The sequence below is a fragment of the Aegilops tauschii genome, chromosome 6, assembly GCF_002575655.3.
Source record: "Aegilops tauschii subsp. strangulata cultivar AL8/78 chromosome 6, Aet v6.0, whole genome shotgun sequence".
Lineage (NCBI taxonomy): Eukaryota > Viridiplantae > Streptophyta > Magnoliopsida > Poales > Poaceae > Aegilops > Aegilops tauschii.
The window spans coordinates 190,223,974-190,249,317 of NC_053040.3; the positions used below are offsets into that span (position 1 = coordinate 190,223,974).

Here is a 25,344-nt window from a genome sequence, read left to right on the forward strand (position 1 = left end):
ATAATATGTCTTAAGCATGGCGGATTAACAAGGGTCAGGCACAAATAAATATGCATGAAGGCATAACAGACCAAGTGTTTTAACTAGCCTATTACAAGGCGTTTCAGTGCCCAAAAGGATAATTGTTTCTCAATAAGCATTGCAGCACGTGGAAGACTAAACCGTCCTCCGGATCATGATTCGTCTCCAGCTTGACCTGACGGCTGCGGATCGTCTTGCACCGGTTCATCCTCTTCGTCTCTACCCAGCGGCTGGAAGTCAATAGTTGTCCAGTCGATCCCAGTTAGGGCTTGGAACACAACTTCGTCGCTTATAAGGGTGGACGGTTCAATGTCAGGGGCATAAGTGTGCTTACGAATTGGCGCGATGAGATTTTGAACCTCGGGAGTTGGTGCGGCAACCCGTTTGTTGTTAACGTCATAACTTGCCTGATAATGTGAAAGATCAGCTTCTTCAGCTAATTGGCAAGCCAGCGGACGTACTTCCTGGTTTATGGCTCGGAGGTCCTCATTGCCAAATTCTGATCCATTTTATTTCGGATAGCCTTTGTTGACATCTTCCGGATCAAGATCGGGCACCCATGCTTTTGCCCGGGTTAGCGCGGTCAGAGCACCAGCTCTTGCAGCAGATCTCTTTAACTCTTCTACCCAGGCAGGCAGCATTGACAGCCTTTCTAAGGTCTCCTTGATTAAAGTTGGGGGCGGTTTGTTGTGAGAAGCGGTGCAGATAATCCGTTGCGCGCCGGTATATAACTGCTCTATAAGAGTATAGGCAGCCTTCAGCTTCTTCTGTACATCAGATCCCAGGTGGCTAATGCGAGTTCCTGTATCGTTCCAAACATCAGTAAATCGGCAATGAATGAGATGATATGATGAGTAGTTAAATATAGGAGGCTTACCGAACACAGCAGCAATCATAGCATGTGCTTGCCGCTTTACACCAGTCAGCCCGTCTACCACCGGTTTAAGAGCTGCTTCTGCGTCCTCGGCTCTTTTCTGCAAAGCGGATTTTTCTGTGATCCAATCCGCCCGCTCCTTGTTGAAACTCTCCTTTAGCTTTTCCATCGCAGCTAAAGTGCTAGTCAGCTCATCCTTTACCTTGGAAGTTTCGGCTTGCTGGGACTTGATATTTTCTTGTAGATCGGCGGTTTGAGATTCCTTTTTGTTCAGCTCAGCCTATAAGAAATAGAGATATTATGAGTTGACGGTATATATTTGAAGTACCAAGCACATAACAAGTTATGCACCTGATACTTGGGGGCTAATGCATATTTGCTTGTTCTCGGAAATTTCTACACGTCCCAAGCACAATACAAGTATTACTCTTGGCACTTGGGGGCTAATGTATGTTTGCTCAAAATACTGACGTGGAAATTCTTTTAAAAAGTCCCGGTTCATCTTTATAAAGTTAAACCGGCCCTTGGGGGCTACACCAGTGAAAGATACAGTATTGCAAATATAAAGTTTTACTAAGTCCCGGTTTGGATTGATATCATAAACCGTCACTTGGGGGCTACTGGAGTTGATATTTGGAATTTAAAAGAGAAACAGTTATGCAGAGTTGAGCATTAGTTACCTCGTATCGCTCTTTCATCAAGTTTACCAAACCGGCTTCATAGTCGCGGCTGGTGTACAGACGGTTCAAGAAGCCAGAGTGAATGTCTTGAACATTGAGATGGGAATAGCTTGACAAGTCGGCGTTCCATTTGCCTTTGTCGATAGCAGAAAGCTCGTCCTTGGCGCTATGTTTAGATAAAGCAGTCAGATTGCCAGGAGTGGTGTGGCCAATGCCAGTAATCATGATGTCATCTTCTTTATCACCAGCAGCCTTCACTGGAGTCGACGGTTTATCAGCAGTTTTCACTGGACTTGCCGGTTTATCATCAGTTCGGGCCGGGCTTGTCGGTTTCTCAGTGTGGCCTCTGGTGTACACTTCTACTTGTTCAACAATGAAGTCGTAATCTTGAGGTGGCGGATCATCGTGAATAACATCAGCATTGGTTCCCTCCAGATCTGGAGTTTTCTCTGGTTCAATATCCATATTATCATTAGCCGGTTTATTTAGCCGAGCCTTCTTGCTGGGTCGAGGCTTGGCACTGAAAAGAACAAATATAAAAGGTCAATACATCAGGTGAATATAAGGTATTAAGAGTCAGTTTAAGGCATAACTCACCCAGAAACTGTCTTGAGGGCAGGAATTTATGTAGCTGTTGACTCGCCAGAAGATGAGTGAGGTGTACCCTGATAATTCGAATCAGACGGATTAAGAGGCTGTCGGAAACAACCCGCCTTGGGGCAAGAAGTGTCAAGGGTATAAGAGACCTCTGATCGGCGTTTCCGAACCGGAGTGTTCGTAAACCGGCAGAGGTAACTACCTGGCCATTGTGCCGGGTTGTGCGGCGAGCTTCGTGTTGCTGCGTCTTGAAAAGAAAGTTTGGGTCCAAGTAAGCAAGGGGTGAGAAAATTTTACTTTCCGGTTTGCTCGACGGATTTTTGATGTTGGCAGAGGATCTGAATCGGAGGAAAGAATGATTACCTCTACATCATCAGCTTGACTGCCTTCAGCGTCGTCCTGATAATAGTCATTGTCAATGAGGTGTATGAAAAATGAACCAAGAGAGTCAAGTTCTACCTCTGAGTCCGGATTAGCTACATTGGCATCAGCATTTGGCTCCGAAGACGCAGTGGTCCTTTTTTGGCAGGTTTTTTAACAACCTTGGTCTTTGGGCAAAGTGGCTTTGCTGGTTTGTCTTGTGGTTTTGCCGGTTTATCTTGTGGTTTTTTCTTCCAGAACGGATCATCATCCTGGCAAAGATGAACAAATTTTTGAGAGAATATTTTAAGAGATTAAGCTGAAAACAAAGAAGTCATACAATTCTTACAGCTGGCGGTTTGTTGGAGGTGCAGAAAGGACTTAATCCGGTCTGGCCGCAGACGGCCTCCGGTTCATTCAACATTTTCTTGACAGCCCCTGTAACTTCAACCTCTGTTAGCTGAATATTAATATGTCATTGAGGATCAGTCAAACTCCATGTGTATTCACACATCAAACCGGGGCGCTGGATTAAGGGCAGAATGCTCCAGCTTATCCAACAACGAGCAAAGTCAACACCTGTTAAACCGTTTGCTATGAAGGCTCTAAGCTTTGATAGTTGTGGGGCATAGTTGGCCCTTTCCTTTGCAGTTAACCTCTGAGAAAAGGGATGTGTATTGCTAAGACGGTGAGGGCGGTAACCCGGCAAAGGGTTTCATCAGTTGGAGATGTGTCTCTGCAATAAAACCAAGTCTGGTTCCACTCCCTGGGGTGACTGTGAAGCTTAGCGTGAGGGAAGCTGACTTCCTTCCTTTTCTGAACCGCCATTCCGCCAAGTTTAGTATTGGGTCCATCTGTGAACTCTGTGTGACGGTTTAAGTGGAATAAATCTCTAAACAATTCAACTGTGGGTTCCTCTTGAAGATAAGCCTCACAAAAGACTTGGGAATGGCAGATGTTGGACACAGAGTTTGGACCGATGTCCTGAGGGTGAAGCTGGAAACTGGCAAGCACATCTCGGAAGAATTTTGAACCATGAGGGCTAAAGCCACGACCCAGATGGTCAACAAAAACGACTACCTCTCCGTCCTTGGGTTTAGGAGGATTTTCCGGACCAGGGGCCCTCTAGTGGATGACCTCCTTCTTGGCTAAAGCGCCAGTTGCGACACATCTGTTTAACTGATCTTCAGTGACCCGGGAAGGAACCCAGTTGCATTCATAGACTTGTTTGGCCATCTCAAGAGAAATTGAAACATAGTTATTGCCGGTTTAAGATTTATAAGGAACAAGTATAAGGCGATACAAATTAAAACAGAGGTTTACGCATATTGTTAAACCGGAATATGACATTACTAAACCGGAGTCTGATATTGCTAAGCCGGAATCTTACGATGGAGAAGGTGCAAAGATAAATGAATCGGCGGTTTACGCAGGGACTAATGGTACCTACCGGATTATCATTTTTTCAAAGCTAAACCGCCTATATTGGTATGAAAGGTACAGATCTAAAGTACTTAAGTGAAGGAAAAACAAGTTTCGCAGATTGAGGTGATAAAATTCAGATCTGCGGTATGAAAGAAAATTAGAAAATATTCAGACTTAATTTCAAGAGTCTTAAATAGATCATCAAAGTTCAGATGAGTTTGTATATAAGGGAGATGCTCCAATAAGGAAAAAGGGGATTATGGCTACGGCCGCACAAGATGAATCAGATTCAGACCAGCCATTTGTGTTATTAAGAACAGGGAAGAACGGCACCGGAGCTTCAGTAAACTCTGATGAACACTGAACCCTAATGGTGGATCTAGAGTGAGGAGAAGTGGAACTTACCGATGCTGAGGAAGCAGCGGAGGAGCGCCGCGTTTCTCTGGTGCGGTCAGGTTGATGCAGCGACCGTTGTTGAGGCAGATGTGAAGATCGAAGGCGGCGACAGAGCTCGAAGGTTGGTCGGCACGAGGAAGAAGACGATGTGAAGAGGCAAGGGGGAAAAGTGAAAAGGACCCCTCGGCCTTATTTATAAGGTGAATGGATAAGTGGCATGCGCGAGAATCGAGGAGCTCGAAAAATGGGATATGTGACAGCTCTGTTGCCTCGATTGTCGGAGGCTCATTAATGAAGGTGGGTTATGTGCAGTTTTTAATAACAGATGACGTCATGGCGATTTATCATGGTCCTGGAAGGTGACGTCACGACGGTTTACAAGATTATGCGAAGGTGCTGAAGAAGAAATTTTCTTAAGTATTGAGGATTGACATGAACCAGTTCAAATCAATCTGGGGCCTAATGTTGGGGATATTACTACTGGGCGTAAACTGGCCCGGAGAGGCCGGGTTATCCCCATAATGAATTATTATACTTGAAGCACATGAAGACGAAGATGATGGCGCTTTAAGTAAGCCCAGGGCCCAAAGGTGGATTAAGGCCTGTAGTGATAAACCGACATTGATATGTAAACTTGTGTTATAAGATAGAAAGAGCAGAGACCGAGCCGGGCACGTTTATGAGCCAGCCTCGGGACCCTGTAAACCGACGGGCGTCAACCCATGTATATAAGGGGACGACCCGGCGGCGGTTTAAGATCAACAGACAACAACTCGAGACCCAGGCAAAGCGTATTCGCTCCCTGGTCATCAAAACCCTAGTAATCCCACAACAACTGGATCGTAGGCTTTTACCATCACCGCAAGGGGCCGAACCAGTATAAACTCTCTGCGTCCCTTGTCTTCTTTAACCCCTTTAAGCTAACCCGTTGCGATGGCTCCACGACTAAGTCCTTTCTCTAGGTCATCTGCCGTGACAAAACCACGACAGCGGGCGAGGTGGGACTAAACATTAGGGCGCACACACAGCGCACCGGGAATCAGCTGTGCTGACAGGATGACTTGGGCCGAATACGGCTTCACTCCCCAAACACAGGCCCAACACGCTAGAGTAGTTAAAATAACATGGCCCACTAAAAAAACAATAAGTACAAAAATAAAACATCTTTGAAAAATGAGAAACATTTTTTAAATGAATAACAACAACAACAACAAAAAATGTGCGTGGGCATTGCCAGAAACTACAGTTCGCTCTAATAAATAAAACGCAGGAAGTCTGAAGTCAACGTACAAATGCAGTCCGCGACGTATAACAATGTAGTTTGTTATGTGGAAGCACGTAGTATTCTTATTTCTGAAATGTAGTTCTCTTTCAACTGCATTGCAGTATGGCTAAAATGAAGAATGCAGCCCTGTTAGTTAAGCAAAACAGTCCGATACCCCTACCCACACTACCCTCCATCCACACAAAAGCTGCATCATCATCACATATAAAAAAGAGAAAAAAAGAAACTCCATCAAAAAACTAAATGTGCGCACATCTGTATGAATCCTGATCCGATATAATACAGTATACGAAGAATAAATTTCACTTGCATGCAGTACGCTATGTTGACATATGCAGTTCTGCCATTATAGCGAAGAAGTGCACTTACTAGGAAAGTTCACCAAAAACACAATCATCACATTTTCTGACAGTTGCGTGCATATCTGAACTTGTCACGAAAAAAGAGGCGACAACGTTCCGGATTTCCAACGCACTAAGACAGCCTCCTCATAGCAGAACCTCTTTGTAGTTGCCACATAACTAAAAACATAGCCCCACCACGCTATCACCCCGCTCCACCACTCCCACGTCATGTCACGGAGAGCAGAGGAGAGTAGAGGAGAAAACACAACTGCTTCGTCCCCCCAAAAAACACCATTGCATCTTCTTCTCCACACTTCCTTTCACTAACCTCTCTCTCCAGAACAAACGTGAGAGAGCAGAGGAGAGTCATGGCGGATGCACCTCTATACAAGCAGCATCGCAGGTACACTAGGGAGCTCCACGACGTCGACCTCCACGGCAACCACAAGCTCCACGTCGTTTGCACAAGCAAGGGTCAAGACGTGGACAAGATGCCGTCCACGCTCAGGAGGAAGCTCAGCGGAATGCCCGTCAAACTAGTCGGTGTTGATGTCGAGTACACGCACTATGTGAAGCCACAGCGGGTAGGAGTGCTCCAGCTATGCGTAGAAAAAGAATGCCTTGTCTACCACATCTCTGCAGCTAAAGACAGGTCAGAATAATGATCAATCTGTACTATTGCTTTTCAATATTGATTTTAAATTTTCTTCATCGCAATTGCCATTATTTAAACTTTGGTTCTCATTTTTAAAAAGCATGGCATAGGAATTCATTGACAGTTTTCATCTGGCTCCATGTAACTCATGTGTTCAATTCTTGAATTATATGATCTAGCGATACACGCAGTTTTATTTTGTGTTACCAAATACAAATTATTTGCCTGAACAATAAAAAACTGCATCATTACTATATAAAACATGTATGAAATTCAATTCAAGAATACAAACATGCACAAACATGCATTGTTTATGCAATCTATTATCCGATTTACTAGTTATGATGTACAAAGTATTAGAAACTACTCACTGCAACAGATTCAGGTATTCATATTGCACTTCAGTTTCAGAAAAAAAAAACATTGGTGGTTCTTAAAAATAAACAGTATTCAGTCTATACAAACATCTTGCAGGCCAATGGAACTAGAGAAATTCCTCATGAATGGTGAGTACACCTTGGTAGGATTCGCCATTGAAGGAGACAAAAGCAAGCTGAAGCTATCTGGCTTGGAGATCAACTCCGACAACTACATTGATATTCAGGTGGAATGGAGAGACCCATACAAAAAAAGGAGTTTGACTCTTTGGCTGATGTTGCCGATAGGATGATAGACATTCACTACCATGACATGAAGAAAAAAATTAACCGCAAGGAGGACCATACTCTGTGGGGATTTTGCCCGCTGCTAGACAAGCTTATCAAGTATGTAGCAATAGATGCATTCGCAACATATGAGTCATGGAGAATCTTCTACGATGTCACAATGGGACTGGACAGGGCAAAAAGAGAAAAAGAAGCAAAGAAGAAAAAGAATAATGATGTAATCCAATACAGCAACTAGAAATAATCAGGGCTATGTTTAGTTTCATTTTACTTTAATGGTTGTGTTGTTCCTTGTTTCATGTCTGCAAGGTTTTGATTATGTCCGTTGCTTCATATCATACGTTTCTTTTGTAAAAAAATGTTTTTTTAGAATTATCATCAAATTTTCTTTCTGTTGTTTGCTTATGTATCGTTAGTTTGCTTGTGATCATTTGCTTTTGCTGAACTTAGTTTGCTTGTCATGCAGAATCGCTTGTAACTTAGTTTGCACTAGGTAATGATTGATGAGTTTGTATTAGAACAAGTATCCAGACAACTTTGAAAAATCTAATGTGTGATACCAAAACATACTACACAGATACAGAACATATTCAAAAACAACATTAAACAAAAAAATTAAGTACTCTGACTACAAATCATACCTAAAAAAGAAAGATGAATGCAGTTCACAATGGTAAACATAAGCAGTACACATGTGTCCACATGCAGTCCACAAGAGTAATTATAGAAAAAGACCATTAATATTAATATTTCTAAAAAAATATAATCCACAGACCATTCTAAACAAAGGTGAATGCAGTTCATCGGGGAAATATAAAGCAGTTCAGAAAGTGTATAAATGAAGTAAAGTACATGCGTAAATGAAGAATGAGAGGGGCTGCAGCCACTTTCGTGCAGTGCACAACACAAAGACTTGGTACACGTAGTGCAGTCCGCAACATTGGTGCAAGCAGTACAAATGACATCATTTGTACTACCACGAAATATATGTACTGCAAAAGAAAAAATGCCTCAGATACGGAAAAAAATTGACCACCCAAGTGAAACCAGGCCCGAGCCAGTCTCGTAATAGGTCTGCGCCCACAGTAGGCGAGTCGTTCTGAGCCACGATGCATGGGGCCGGGCACACATGGGCCACAGGTCAGAGAGATAAGTGCAGCGAGCGCCGTGTATAAGCGCCCAAACAAGTAACTAAAGGAGTTCGATAGAGCTGCCTTGCCAGCGCTTATTAACAGGTCAAGCATGCTCCCCGCGAGCAAGGTGGGACTAAATGTTAGGGCGCACACACAGCGCACCGGGAACCAGCCGTGCTGACAGGCTGACTTGGGCCGAATGCGTCTTACACCCCAACGGACCCAACAAATTCTCACAGCCCAAAACAAACAAGCCCAACGACGCACAACTAGCACGCAACTCCAGTACCCTCCCACCTAAAAAAATGTAGTCCGCTGTGCAGTTCGGTATGGGATGGAAGATGTGCTGTCAATAAAGCATTGCAATTCGCTTAGATGATTGTCTTTTCCATCCAATCAAGAACACTACCATGGCTAGCCCGCGTCAAACCGCCTCCTCTACTTGGCAAATATTTTCTCTTGGCTACAACGGCACAATCCCCCGTCACACCATGGCTTGGTTGACAGGCGCACGGGGTGTGACAGGGAGGCGGCGGGGTTTGAAGGACTCGCCTACGCATGCGGCGCCGCGGCACGCCACGTCACAGCCTGCTCCGGCTTGTTCCAGGCTCGGCCTTGCAGGGGGGTGGGGAGGGGGGTCACGACCCCCCTCCCACCCCCTGCTTGGCCCAGGACTAACGCAAGCAGTGCGCTTGGTTGACAGGCGCAGTGCGGACATTCTGTTTTTCCAACCCATAGGACGCACGCAACCCCAGAGCCACACCCCTAAGATAGACAGGGAGGCGACGGGGTCTGACGGACTCGCCAATGCATGTGGCGCCGCGGCACGCCGCCTCGCCGCCTGCTCCGGCTCGTTCCAGGCTCGGCCTCGCAGGGGGCTGGGGAGGGGGGTCATGACCCCCCTCCCACCCCCTGCTCTGGCCTCGCGCTAACGCACGCGGTGCGCTTGGTTGACAGACGCAGTGCGGACATTCTGTTTTTCCAACCCATAGGACGCACGCAACCCCAGAGCCACACCCCTAAGATAGACAGGGAGGCGACAGGTGTGATGGACTCGCCTACGCATGCGGCGCCGCGGCACGCCGCGTCGCCGCCTACTCCGGCTCGTTCTAGGCTCGGCCTCGCAGGAGGGTTGGGAGGGGGGTCACGAACCCCCCTCCCACCCCCCTGCTCGGCCTCGCGCTAACGCACGCAGAACGCTTGGTTGACAGGCGCAATGCAGACATTTTGTTTTTCCAACCCATACGACGCACGCAACCCCAGAGCCACACCCCTAAGATAGACAGGGAGGCAACGGGGTGTGACGGACTCGCCTACGCATGCGGCGCCGCGGCATGCCGCGTCGCCGCCTGCTTCGGCTCATTCCAGGCTCGGCCTCGCAGGGGGGTGGGAGGGGGGTCCCGACCCCCTCCCACCCCCTGCTCGGACTCGCGCTAACGCATGCAGTGCGCTTGGTTGACAGGCATAGTGCGGACATTCTATTTTCCCAACCCATAGGACGCACACAACCCCAGAGCCACACCCCTAAGATAGACAGGGAGGCGACGGGGTGTGACGGACTCGCCTACGCATGCGTCGCCGCGGCGCTCCAGCTCGTTCCAAGCTCGGCCTCGCAGGAGGGTGGGGAGGGGGTTCACAACCCCCGTCCCGCCCCCTGCTCGGCCTCGCGCTAACGCACGCAGTGCGCTTGGTTGACAGGCGCAGTGCAGACTTTCTGTTTTTCCAACCCATAGGATGCACGCAACCCCAGAGCCACACCCCTAAGATAGACAGGGAGGCGACGGGGTGTGACGGACTCGCCTACGCATGCGGCGCCGTGGCATGCCGCGTCGCCGCCTGCTCCGGCTCGTTCCAGGCTCGGCCTCGCAGGGGGGTGGGGATGGGGTCGCGACCCCCCTCCCACCCCCTGCTCGGCCTCGTGCTAAAACACGTAGTGCGCTTGGTTGACAGGCGCAGTGCAGACATTCTATTTTTCCAATCCTAGGACGCACGCAACCTCAAAGCCACACTCCTAAGATGGACAGGGAGGCGACGTGACAGGGGCTGCATCACGTACAAGCAAAAAAAACAGATGCAGGACGCAACTCTATAGAATGAAGTGCATTTGTTTAGACAAAAGCAGTGTAGTATCATAAACAACGCAGTTTCGGGATACATACACAAATATAGGGGCTGCAGCTAGTACAGGGAATATAGGTGTAGTACAAACCTATAGACAAATAAAAAAATGGGGGGGACCCCCTCTACCATACAAGCAAAAAGAAAACAAATGCAGGACGCAACTCTATACAATGAAGTGCACTTGGTTAGACAAAAAATTAGTGCAGTATCATAAGCAATGCAGTTTCGGAATACATACATGAATACATGGGCTGCAACAAGTACAACAAAAAATACAGGTGCAGTACAAACCTGTAGACAAATGCAGTGCTTTTTGTTAGACGAAGAAGTCTGGCATCACATGGAATCTAGTTTCTGGGACACGTACGGTACATATAAGCGTGACAAATGCCAGTTCGCACATAACGTGGTGGTCAACAAATAAAAAATATATACATGTATATACTGTATGAGTTATTTATATAAAATAAAATACGCACAAATCCGTCCATATACGCTGCTGCAAACAGCAGACGAAACACAACAACAGAAAAAAAAAGTCTTTTCATACATTATCTACCTTAGACAGCACACAGTACACAGATTTGACAATTTTCTCGACTATACATTGGCCGTCATACAACTGCGTCAACCTTAGAGCATAGATTCCGCACTCGTTTGGTCCCTGCGCTGGCACGACCGGGTAAGAGGGCTTCTCTGCCAATTTAACCCAGTCAGGGTGGTTCTTAGATTTATACAACTTTTCACCATAAATCGCCTTCAGCAGCTGAGTCATCCTCCTCATCTGGCAAAAAAGGTAGCACAATGTAAAATAACACACGTCATAGATCAATAACTATTCAGACAAGCCGAAAAATACAAAGTTCTTCTCAACGTCTAGATAGTCCCTCTTTTAAATGCACGTGAGGTCATTTCCTTTTATCACCTTTTTTACACAGATTGGGGGTGTGTGAGAAAATACAGTTCTGTCACGCATATGTTGCAGTGCACTATATAAACAAGTGTGGTGCTATGTGTGCTAACATTGCATGTGCAGTTTATAAAAAATGCAGTAGGAGAAACACAAAAAAGCTTTGCACTTGGCTAGAAAAACTGACATACCACTTCAGTGCAATCTGAGTGGTAGTCAGTTCTAGGCCACTTTGTCGTGACATCAGGATGGCCACTGTACTTCCTAGTGTCATCTGGCAATGCTGGTTCATCGTGTATAAGGAATAATGACCATCCTTAGAGCGCGGCATCATAATCTGTCACATCAAAAAACAAAATGAACAATGAAAAGTTCGGTCGACACGTAGCACTAGGACCATTGTTCCAAAAATAACTATAAAAGAAATGCAACAAACTAGAAAATGAATAACGGAAAACAATGGCCTTACTAGTTTTGTGTCCAACAGGTTTTCGTCGCCGCTCACAAAAACCTTGAACTGCTTAACTGCATCTTCTAAAACAAACGAGGTATGCACAACTGGCAACACAGGGTGTCCTTCATCATCTCTGTTCACAAAGGTTTCCATTTGAAGAACATACTGCATAGAAAAAGAACAAAAATAGGACATGAAAAAAAGAATAAAACATGCATGCACGCATGGACATGAAAAATCAGTACAAGAGAAAAAATGACAGCAGACGTTTACCGTGATAAATAAAGGTGAAAGTAGCACACGTTCACCGGAACGATAAACTAAACTCAATTCAGGGTCTTGCTTCCAGTACTTGATGAAAAAATCAATGAGATATGAGTCCATTAAAGCTCCTTTGCCAAATGTATTATAGATATAGTCAACATTGTAATTTTCGACATCACCCAAAGGACTATTCACCATAAAGAACGTGTTCCCGCAGTAAACATACACAGATGGGATCAAATAAAATTAAAATTTAGAACAAAAAACACAAAAAGGATGAAGGGTACACACATAAAACTTACTCGTGGTATTTGGTTACAAAATCTTTGCTAAGAACGAGATCCTTTATTTTCCTCGCCTCATCAATATATTTGAACCTCGGAGGCTTCAATTTCTCTATAGAGCATCTCAACTTAAAAGCCCTTTCACCTGCCCTCTTGTTCGAAAATACTTCAGCCTCATCCAAAGGAGGGCGATTGATTGCTGCACTCCTAGTCCTAGTGACGCTTGGGCACGGCGTAAAAAAATCGTCATCATCTACATCAAATACATCATGCGGAGAGCTAGGTCGAGAAACACTTCCACCATCAGGTCCAGATGCCACATCTGTGTTCAAACCATCTCCAGCCAAAGAACCAGAATTATCTGGAGAGATTTCAATGGCACAATCCTCCATAACCACCTCAGAACCCTGGGACTCAAACAGTGACGTACAGCCTTCATGAAGCCCCCCATCAAAACCTAAAAAAGGGTAGAAAAAACATGGAAACACTCAGCACAAAATGCAAAACCAAAAAACATGTAATACATCTCAATAATATAAAAATGCAGTTCACTAAAGAAGAGAATGCAGCCAACTTCTCTACAACAATGCAGACCACTTCTCTACAACAATGCAACCCACTTCTCTACAACAATGCAGCCCACTTCTCTATAACAATGCATCCCACTTATAAAGAACAATGCAGCTCACTTGCCCCCAAAATAAATGCAGCTAACTTGTCTACAACACATGCAGCTCACTAACACAAAAAAATATAGCCATCCATTCTAAATCACGCATTTAACTAAACACACTAGTAAAAAAAGCCCTTAAGAAGCGGAAGCAAGCAGTAGACAAAAAATAAATAAGGGAGATAAAGAAGTTCACTAAAACAACCTTTATCTGCAAAAATTAAAAGTTATGTTAAATCAATGCAACACTTTCTCGATGTGAGCCAACTATAGAGCATGGCCTTACTGATGTAGCCAATGTGCTCCACCCCAAACTGAGCAACTCGAGCACCATCCCAAGTCTGCAAGAATTGAAACATATAGAATCCACAATCATGCCTTCAATAAAAGAATAAAAAACATCAGTTTCACAAAATGAAAAAAAACTTGAGCAGTATGGTGGAGAGGGGCTGTACGGAAAACACCCATTTGGCTGCATTGGGACAATGACATGTTTCAACACAAATCCATCAAGTGTAGGAGGATCTAGCGGCTCAATACAACTTGAGCTACCTTCTTTCGATGCATGCTTGATATTTTTAACCATCCTCCTAAAAATCCTGATAGCATCAGGGCTGCCAGGTTTATTGAGTGAGTCAAGAAATTCAAACCACTTTTCTTTCAAATTTAAGGCAACTACACAATAATGACCAGCACCATCCCTCGTCTCTAGCGGATCAAATGTTGCAAACAGACCTGTTGGAAGTACGAAAAATAAATAAATTTATTATAAGAAGAAGAAACAGAACACTATAGAAACCAACACATAAAATATGGTTTTTGACACATAAAAACGTTACTCACCATATCTTTTTTATCAACACGCTCCTCGGCTTTTGAAGAGAACATCATTTTAACACTCCTGCCTATAGTACCACCATGCCAAATACTTGTCTGCCAAAACAAAACCAAAAAAGAAATAGTGCTCAAGCAAACAGCTCGTCACACGAAATCAGAAAAGAAAATCAAAAAAAAATGTCTGCATTCTTACACAAATATGGTACGGGACAACCATCGTCGGAGATCCTTTAAACTTATCTACCAGCAAAGAAACCCCAAGATCTACAAGGCCTATAGTGAGCATCCCTTTTTCCCAAAAAGATTGACCAACTTCGCCAATGGTAATATTAGCCACCTCGGTTTTAAAAGCAATCATGTCCCTAGATTTTTTAGGAAAAACTTAAACATAAGATACTAAGAAAAATAAAAACAACGAAAAAGGGTAAAAAACTGAAATTAGAAAATACATATGAACAAAACAATTACTAAAAAGCCATATTTCTTCTTCTTGTCCTTCCGAGTCCTCGTAACAACAATGCTCGACGGTGTCACAACAGGAAGTTCATCATCTATAATAAAAATAAGAAGTTCACTTATCCAAAGAATGAAGTTCAAATATTAAGATAAGGAAATTCTGCTAGCTATTTTGAAAATCACCAACAGAAGATCAAGTTTCACTTATCATTAAACATCTAATACAGCTACTATTGTGGAGTTGTCACGGCAGATGTCCTAGTGTGAGGACTTAGTCGTGAGGCCAACGCATCTATGTGGTAGCTTGAGAGGGGTTGAGCGGAATCGAGAAACGCAACACAAGACAAGGGTTTAGACAGCTTCGGGCCCCGGGAAACATCATCCGGTAATAACCTACATGCTGTTTGTAGCTAGGTCTCATTATCATCACAAGGGAGTCGCCGTAAACCGGCTCTCCTAGTTATGTCTATCCCTAAGATTCTTTTTCCTCTTGGGGTACCCTGCCCCTCCTTATATATGTTGAAGGGGCGGGTTACATGTAGAGTCCAACTCGGATTAAGACTTCAACTATTCTGACTTCTCTTCACGGGCTTCTTAATGTGTTGGGCTTCATAACGTCTTGGGCTTCATAACGTCTCGGGCTTCATAACCCCAGGCGACTCTATCTGCCGGGTTATGACTGTCAACCGAGTTATCACTGTCTGCCGGGTTATGACTGTCAGCCGGTTTATGATGGTCTGCCGGTTTATGATGGTCTGTCGGGTTATGACTTCCTGCCAGTTTATGATTGTCTGTCGGGTTATGATCTGACATAACACATGCCGTATTATCATCTAGCTTAACACCTGCCGGGTTATCATCTGACTTAACACCCACCGGTTTACTAAGTCCCAGCCGGGTTATAACTCTGGCCGGGTCATACCGTGGGGTATATCCCCGACATTGGCCCCCAATTTAATTTGGATTTAACCTTGTTAAACTGATCCTGAGCATCCTTATAACCTTGTCATTTCCTTCTAGAAAATCCGGGTCAATAGGCCAGCTTCATAATCAATTTGCTGACATTGGTTTGTCACAGAAAAATATTATGAAGAATAATTCATTTGACTCAGCTCCCAATGCTTAACATAAATATTGGTCCTTGAAATACTCATCTGATCTTCAGCCGGTTTAAGGATGTAGAACTTGTCGGTTTATCATTGCCAAAATTGCCGGTTTATAAATATTGATGGTACCGGGTTATAATTGTTTGTTAACATCAGCTTTGAAAATATACCTCTTATATGCCTATCACTTGTAGCCCCCAAGTCTTAAGAAGGTAATGTAGTTGCAGCTTAAGATTTGCTTCAATATGAATGTCACAAGCTTGAAGAAATCTAGGTTGTTCATCTCAATCACTAGTCAGAACTGAGTATTCCACATATGTAGCCCCCAAGTGCCGGGTTGTCATGCTTGCAGCAACCTGGGACTTGGAATTGCCTGATTCTCATAAAAACTTCAACCAGTGTAGCCCCCAAGGGCCGGGTCATTATGCAAATAATGAGCACGGACTTTGAAAATATGATCATGTAAACTTTAACAGCAACGTGTAGCCTCCAAGGGCCAGCTCAGTAAGATAATACTGAGCTGGGACTTTATATATACTTCATTGAAAATAACATCATATGATGTAACTCCCATCATGGGGCTTGAACCCACGTCCACAAGGTTAAGATCTTTGTGCTTTACCAACTAAGGAGTGGACCCTTCAATATAATGGATTAAGAGTTGTGTACCTTGAATTGTTGACAGGAGCAATTGGTAGCCCCCAAGGGCCGGCTCATTACAATGTGATGAGTCGGGTCTTCAATAAGGTGATGAAAAAATGACTTTGCATTAGCCCCCAAGTGCCATGGTGCATGCTGGCAGTGACATGGGACTTGCATATTTGATGTAATCTCAAGTTGAATAATGTAGCCCCCAAGTGCCGGGTCATAAGCCTGCAGCGACTCGGGACTATTCCTTCCATTGTAGAATAAATCATATCCATTGATAATATGATAGCCATTGCGCTAAAGCGACTTTGAAAACCTTGATCATAATACTGGTTATTTATAACTATAACAAAATCTAGCCATGCTGGCTATTTGAAGATTTGAATAATATAATCCAATGATTTATGAGCGCATGATTCCAATGGCGCAATCCAAATATATACTGGCGACTTATAGTCCCAAGCCAGGCCGGGTCAATAAACACCGGTTTATCATAGTGTTGTAAACCTCAAAAAGAGAAAATTTGTCGAATAAAAGCGTGGGAAGACGCGAGGCTTTTCATGGGCTGCCAGGCCCAAAATCGAAGCTTTTCATGGGCTGCCAGGCCACTGAGTTAAACCATTTTACAAAGCCTTTTAAGATGGACCTCACATTAACCAATCGTCATTTTAACTTTGACAAGTTTAGGGTGTGTATAAGATTGACTTGTCAAATGTTCGGCGGGTCGTACCAGGATTACCTGGGTGGAGTGACTTACTTAAAAAAGGCCGGATAACCCGGGGTTTTAGGTGAATACACCTGGCTTCCAAGCCTGGCTGGATAGCCTATTACAAGGGTCATTAAAACTCTTTGTTGCTGTGCAAAAAGAGCCCCCAGGTAATATTTTGAGCTGTGCTCAGTGGGTGCCTATGTTTGAGTTGTGCTTTTGCAACACTCTCTTTGGCCCCTGTTAACTTTGGGTAGCAAGCCCCCAAGTTTTTTTATGTGGCCTATAAGCCGGATCAATGGGTAATCAGAACTCCGCTTTATAAACAGAAACCCCCATGTGATATATTTCTAAGTTGTGCTCGCCGGGTGCCTATGTTTGACTTGTGCTGTGCAACAAACTCTCTTTGGTCCCTTCAATTATTCCTGAGAACTCCAACTTGCGAGAGATTATTCTTTTGAACCGGAAATTCTTAAACCGGAAATTGAGAGCTTCAAAGCTTTGTGGGAGACAGCTCCCTTGAGCCGGATTTTAAACCGGAATCCTTCTTTTTAAGCCGTAAATTTTCTGACGGCCTTTAAATTTGCACCAATATGGCGGTTTAGGGTCCCGCATTAAATAACTTTGCAAGCCAGAGTAATTGCTCTTTTAAAGAAATCAATATATAATATAAAAATATATTGGATGGATTTCACCTGATATATTAGGCCAGAAATTATCCACCGCGGAGTTGATCATCACCACGGTGAAGGTATGTATCCATCGAACATCATGGCATGAACAAGCACTAGTGTAAATGTGATGTTGGCGCACACCCCTTACGCGACACCTTTTTTATAATAAATAATGGTCATGCGGAAAATATTATAGACCAGAGTAATTGTTCTTTGATAAAAACAATATGTGCTAATAAAATAAATTTGGATGGACATCACCTGATTTTTTCGGATAATCGATGATCCACAAGTGCCATCCATAGATAACTTATTCAATACAATTGATCCTTGTATGCTCTCGGGACATGGTCCACAGTCTTGGTCCTTACGCAAGAGTGATATCCACACACTCTAATTGATATGACACTTTATCAAGTGGACCAGAAAAACTCCCAAGTCGGTCGTTTCTTTGACTGATCTGCTTCTGCCTTTCCTTTTCTGAAAAACAACTTGACCCAGCGGCGGGTCACTTGGCAGCTGTAGTGGCAGCGCTGAGGCCGGGTCAACTTGACCCGGCGGCGGTTTAACACCAGGACGGCAGCTCGACGGGGGCGGTTCAGTGACACCGCTCGGCGGCGAAGAGGCGAAGTAAAGTGGCAGCAGGAGGTGATTTGGCGGTGGCGAACCGACCCGCAGGTAGCGGGGCGAGTCCGTGGTGACCCGGCAGCGGCTCGAGCAGAGGTGAGCCGGCGGTTCAATGGTGGTTGGAGACTTGATCTGATGGATAAATAAGGCATGCCATAATGTAGATTTTTGCCTGCAGGTGCTCGCATCCACAGTCCTCGATCTCTTTCCATGACATGATCCGATTAGTAGTCGAAGAACCTTTGGTCAGGCAGATTCCGTCAACCGGATGGGACTACTGTGGGACAAGTCAGTAACTTGGAGCAGAGCTACAGTCGGGGCGGGTCCGCTCCCGCTAGGGCGGTTTGAAACAAGGATGTGGGTTGAGGACGAGGCGGACGGCAGGTCAAAACACGCTCCAGCTGCGTGGTGTCAACCCGGCGAAGTGAGCTGTTGCCGTGGATGTAGCGATTCAGGGAGCGGCTCGCGGCGAGTCAAGGCCACGGCAACGGCGGAGAGACGGATGGCTTGAAGATGGTGTGCATCTTGAGTGTAGAGGAAAGCTGGCGACTCCCCCGTGGCAGGTCACGGTGATGGCGAGGCCACATGGCGACTTAGAGGCCCCCACGGCAACTTGAATGCCACGGGGCCACTCACTGACGAAACGGGGCGGATCAGGCAGAAATAAACCACGGCGATGGCTCGAGAGGCTGGCAACCGTAACCATAGTGGCGATTTGTCCGCGGACGTGCACTTAAACGGCGGTGGTTTAGCTGTAACTTGAGGGCGACGGCGACTCAGAGCCGGGGCATGTTGATGGTAGCTCGAGACCGGGTCACGCCCACGATGGAGGCAGCGGAATGCTCCGGGGCGATTAGACATATAGCAAAATCGCGGCGTCGGCGACTTGAAGCTCTGGCGGAGGCGAAGCCTGCGGGCCGCAGAGGCGGGTTGAAACTGAATCAACGGCGGCCTTGAAATGGGACGACTGACAGGTAGTGGCGGATCTTCAGAGATGAGGCGGCTCAATGACACCGGATTAATGCCAAGCATGGCGGCGACTCAAGCTGCTCCAGTAGCGGCGACTCAAGCTGCTCCAGTAGCGGCTGCTTGAGCGCGAGGTGGTCGAGATTTACGAAGAAGTGCGCCAAGGCAGGGCACAACCCGGCAAGGAAGAAGACGGCTTGTAACAGGGGCTTGACCCGGCGGCGGTTCAACAACTGTGAGGCGGCGGTTTGATTCGGCCGCAACGGCGATTTGGCGAGGCGGACCAGCGAGCCGGCGGAGGGCTGAGAAGCACTGCGAGCCGGCGGTGGGTGGAGAGCGTCACATGGTTAAATGATGTGTTGGACATTACACGCACATGAGCACCACATGGTGGCTGACGCGAGAGGCCGGTGCGGGATGAGCCGGCTGGCGGGTGACCGGGCGCACCAGAGGCCGTAGCAGGGCATGACCGAATTACGCAGAGGCGTCGATGGCCCGACAAGGCCGCAGAGGCAATGGCCCGGCGAATCGGTTTACGCGGCAGCGACTTGAAAAACGGCCGGCAGAGGTGAGGCCGTGGCTCAGGCAGGCAACGGCGACTTGGGTGTGGTGAGGCGATTCTAAGTGCGCGCACAAATACGAAGCGGGACAAGTTGGCCGGTGGTCTGTCCGCAGTGGAGGCGGCTCAAAACAGCTCGGAAACAGCTGCAGTTTGTGAGAGGTGCACCGGCGACTCGGCAGGCTGCGACGGCGACTGATGCAGAGCCGTAGAAGCTCGCAGGCGAAGGGAGGCCTTGGCGGCTCCACGAAGGCGACGGGTCATAGAACTGCAGTGGAGGCAGGCAGCGGCGACCGGCCGGGTTGATGCACAGCCGTGGAGGTAAGCAAAGCCGGTCTTGCAATGAGGCAAGATAGCAAATGATCTCAGCAGCTTGAAGGCGACGGCGAGCGTCGGGAGCAGCAAGCCAGCGAAGGCAGACCGGTCTATTCTATGGGGACGGTGACTGACGTGGCACGCCAGAACGGGCCAGACCGGCGACTCACAGCTGTAGAAAAGGCAGCAGCAGGGCGGCTCAGGCGACGGTGACCCGGAGTCGTGTCCGGAACTGCTTAATACTGAGACGAAATATACCATGGGAGTAGAGGTTTAGGCGAGCGAGGCCATGCTGCACGGCACGGCCGTCGGGGGTGGACAGCGGTTTAGAGATGGGGCCGCAGACATGCGAACCACCAGACGGGTCAATGTTGGAGTGCGTGTCGCGGTAGGTTATCTGCACACGGTGACCTGGCGAGTCATGGTGGCGGCAGGACAATCCGAGGGCGGCTCGAAAGCATTCATGTGCCATGGATGAGTCCTTCTCCAAGTCGTGGAGATTTGTTTCCAATTGGCTGGTGTGTCAAATTTTTTCCAGTGCCTTCACGTAAGTACTAAACTGGCCACTTGTACTTAGTACCAATCCTGATTTGATGTTTGGACGTAGTGCATAGTAACAACAGCAAGGTAGCAGCCTCAGACTTTTTTGGTATCATCAAGGCGAGTCATCAAGGCGGGTCATCACACCCTTGTCCAGATTGTAGCTGACCTGAATAGTCCATCTTCGAGTCTTTTTCGAATGAGCAGGCACTCGTGAGATATCGGTTTGATCCGACGCATTCCTTTCAGATCTAAGTTGAGACTTTCTTCCTCCGGAAAATTGCAAACTTCTCGATCCCTAGGCGAAATCCCTGCATGAACACAACACCACTGTGCGCAGGCCCCATGGTGGGCGCCAACTGTGCTGGAGTTTGAGGGAGTCCTGGATTAGGGGGTCCTCGTACAGCCGGACTATATCCTTGGGCCGGACTGTTGGACTATGAAGATACAAGATTGAAGACTTCGTCCCGTGTCCGGGTGGGAGTCTCCTTGGCGTGGAAGGCAAGCTTGGCAATTCGGATCTGTAGATCTCCTCCCTTGTAACCGACTCTGTGTAACTCTAGCCCCCTCCGGTGTCTATATAAACCGGAGGGTTTAGTCTGTAGGAAAACAACAATCATAATCATAGGCTAGCTTCTAGGGTTTAGCCTCGACGATCTCTTGGTAGATCAACTCTTGTAATACTCATATCATCATGATCAATCAAGCAGGAAGTATGGTATTACCTCCATCGAGAGGGCCCGAACCTGGGTAAACATTGTGTCCCCCGCCTCCTGTTACCATCCGCCTTAGACGGACAGTTCGGGACCCCCTACCCGAGATCCGCCGGTTTTGAGACCGACATTGGTGCTTTCATTGAGAGTTCCACTATGCCGTCACCATAAGGCTTGATGGCTGCTTCGATCATCGGCAACGATGCGATCCAGGGTGAGGTTTTTCTCCCTGGACAGATCTTTGTATTCGGTGCCGTCACCATAAGGCTTTGATGGCTCCTTCGCGCTGCGGGCCAACTCGCTTGGCCATCTGGAGTAGATCGAGAGCTACGCCCCTGGCCGTCACGTCAGGTTTGGAAACTTAAACTATACCGCCAACATCCGCCGAGACTTGATCTTTGACGGATTCGAGCCCAAGTCAGGTGCGCCGCACAGTCACGACGAGCATGACTTAGCTCTGCCGTCGGCCATTGTTCGGGAGATCACACATGTGGCTACTCCGACCCTCAATCCGGAGCAGATTGCGCCGTACGAGGATGGGTGGATGGACCCCTCCACGGAGGCCGCACACTCAGTAGCGATAGAGCCGAATACTGACTTCACCTCCTACGAGACCTGTGTTGCCGGACTCTTGGATTCGTCCCCGGCCACGGGCTCCGAACCGCCCGCGTCAGTGCCTATCGAATCTGATTGAGCACCGATCAAGGAGTTTTCCTCCGCGGATATCATTCAGCACTCGCCCCTGGGCGATGTGCTAAATTCATTAAGGTCTCTCTCCTTGTTGGGAGGCCCTTGGCCGAACTGTGTCCGGCTTAAGTGGGAAGCGGACGACAAAGAAATTCGTTCCCCACCCACCACCCACTTAATAGCCACTGTCGACGGCTTAACCAACATGCTCGATTTCGGCTCCGAAGACATCGACGGTATGGACGACGATGCAGGAGACGAACAGGAACCATTGCCCATAGGGCGCTGCACTGCCACCTCATCATATGATATATACATGGTGGACACCCCCAAAGAAGGCGATGGCGATAAGGTAACGGAGGATAATCCCTCCGAGAAGCAACCCAGGCACCGGCGTCGGCGGCACCGCTCTAAGCCCCGCCATAGCAAAAGCAGCGATACCGGCACAAGAGACAATAACGTTGCGGATAGTGCCGAAGACAAAGACAATCCCCACCAACCAGGCCTCGAGCAGGAGGATGGGCAAGCTTTCCCTAAGGAACAGGCAGCAGACGGAGAATCAGAGGATGAAAATTACATGCCTCTCTCCGAAGACGAGGTGAGCCTCGGCGACAAAGAATTTATCGTGCCTGAGGATCCCGTCGAACAGGAGCACTTCCAGCGCCGGCTTATAGCCACAGCAAAAAGCCTGAAAAAAAGCAACAACAGCTTAAAGTTGACCAAGATCTGCTAGCGGATAGATGGACTGAGGTCCTAGCGGCCGAGGAATACGAACTCGAGCGCCCAACCAAAAGTTACCCAAAGCGCAGGTTGCTACCCCAACTAGAGGAGGAAGCATTAAAGCTTGCGCCTCCAGCATATGATGCGGCTGACCGGCCACCTCGTCGCTGAGACAAAGCGGCATATCAGGCCGAAGTCCAGCCCGCACCCCGTCGCCAGTCAAACAAAAATATCAAGGCCCAGGGTAGCACGCAGGACCTGCAAGACGTATTGGAAAACAAAGCAGGATATGCAAGATCGATCTACAGATCACGCGGGCGCGCCCCCACATGTGACAACGACTGTCACGCCGGATATACTAAAAGCAAATCCGGCCGGGCCGAATACAGCAACTCATATGAACTGCGTCGTGATATAGCCCGACACAGAGGCGCCGCACACCCTCTATGCTTCACTGATGAAGTAATGGATCATGAATTCCCAGAAGGTTTTAAACCCGTAAACATTGAATCATATGATGGTACAACAGACCCCGCGGTATGGATTGAAGATTTCCTCCTCCACATCCACATGGCCCGCGGTGACGATCTACATGCCATCAAGTACTTCCCATTAAAACTCAAAGGACCTGCTCGACATTGGCTCAACAGCCTGCTGGCAAACTCCATAGGCAGTTGGGAGAATTTAGAAGACGCATTCCTTGAAAACTTCCAAGGCACTTATGTGCGACCTCCGGATGCTGATGACTTGAGTCACATAACACAACAGCCAGGGGAATTAGCCAGGAAATTCTGGACTCAGTTCCTAACTAAAAAGAACCAAATTGTCGACTGTCCGGATGCCCAGGCCTTAGCGGCATTCAAGCATAACATCCGTGACGAGTGGCTCGCCCGACATCTCGGCCAAGAGAAGCCGAAGTCCATGGCATCCCTCACGAAGCTCATGACCCGCTTTTGCGTGGGCGAGGACAGCTGGCTGGCTCGCAGCAACAATACGTCAAGAAACCCTGGCAATTCAGATGCCAAAGACAGCAACGGCAAGCTACGTCGCAACGAAAACAAGGAAAAGGGGCTGCATAGCGACGAGGAGGAGGAGCCCCGGCCGCCGAACACAGGAGGACAGAAGAAATTTCCTCCCCAAGTGAAAACGGTAAACATGATATACGCAACCCATATTCCCAAGCGGGAGCGGAAGCGTGCACTGAGGGACGTCTATGCGATGGAGCCAATCGCCCCAAAGTTCAACCCATGGTCTTCCTGTCCGATCACTTTCGATCGCAGGGACCACCCCACTAGTATCCGTCATGGCAGTTCTGTCGCATTGGTCCTTGACCCCATTATTGACGGATTGCACCTCACCCGAGTCCTTATGGACGGTGGTAGCAGCCTGAACCTGCTTTATCAGGATACAGTGCGCAAAATGGGTATAGACCCCTCGAGGATCAAACCCACTAAAACCACCTTTAAAGGTGTCATCCCAGGTGTAGAGGCCTGTTGCACGGGCTCAATCACACTGGAAGTGGTCTTCGGATCTCCGGACAACTTCCGAAGCGAGGAGTTAATCTTCGATATCGTCCCGTTCTGCAGTGGCTATCACGCACTGCTCGGACGAACCGCATTTGCCAGATTCAATGCGGTCCCGCATTATGCATACCTCAACCTCAAAATGCTAGGACCTCGTGGGGTTATAACAGTCAATGGAAACACAGAACGCTCGCTCCGCACGGAGGAGCACACTGCGGCCCTCGCAGCAGAAGCGCAAAGCAGCCTTATGAGGCAAACCGCCAATTCGGCGAAAAAGACCCCGGATACCTTCAAGCGAGTCCGGAGTACCCTGCAGGAGGATCGCCAGGCACGTTTAGAGCTCGCCTAGCAATTCAGCCTCCATCCTAGTCCCGGTCAAGCGGCGAAATTTGTGCCGCGCGTACATAACTACGCACTCAAGATACCATGGGCATAGGCGGAGGCAAGGCTATGGCACGTCCCACAATGCGGCTCAACCGCCCCAAGGTCCATATACCTTTATCATTTTCTCTCTTTCAGGACCTTACTCTCTGGAAGCCCTTTCCGACAGTCTGATTTTTGGACCCAATACGGGAAGGAAATACCAAGGAAGCAAGAAGCTCTGACGTACAAGGGAATCCCCAGGTGGTCTCTGATAACGATCGATGTACGTATTTTTACATACCCATACGCAGCTTGCCCTTGGATAGGACATGTCAAATAGTCCTATTTTTTGCTTATTGCACTAATTGTATACGTACGCTTTGACGTATTATTTTAACAATGTATAGCGTTAGCCTATTATTGCATTCCTTTATCTTTTTTTACCTTGTCTGCTTATTTACGACAAATTGCACCCGTACATTCTAATACGTTTAGTGCACCAGGGGCTTCAGTGTACCCCATAATACGACATGAAAAGTCCGAACACTTTCGACAGTGCGGCACCCCGAACTTATAGCATTATATGCATCAGCTCCGAATCATGTCTTGGGTCAATAGTTGGGTTTGCCCGGCTCCCATGTTTTGGTACCTTACGTTCCACTATATCGGCTAAGGTAGCACTGGGAGAACTACTGCGATTGTGTCCCGGTTCTTCCGGACGAGCACCTCAGTAGAGAAAGCCGAAAACTGACTGTCATGATGCGGC

At 47.3% G+C, this 25,344-nt stretch overlaps 1 protein-coding gene across 1 annotated transcript; it reads left to right on the forward strand.

The window, feature by feature from the left end:
* The first annotated feature begins 6,350 nt into the window (after positions 1-6,350).
* Positions 6,351-7,780, forward strand: LOC109781266 (uncharacterized). The gene is made up of 3 exons (XM_020339874.1): positions 6,351-6,634; positions 7,112-7,241; positions 7,769-7,780. Exons 1-3 carry the CDS (start codon positions 6,351-6,353, stop codon positions 7,778-7,780), a joined length of 426 nt encoding a protein of 141 aa, XP_020195463.1.
* Positions 7,781-25,344: the final 17,564 nt, after the last annotated feature.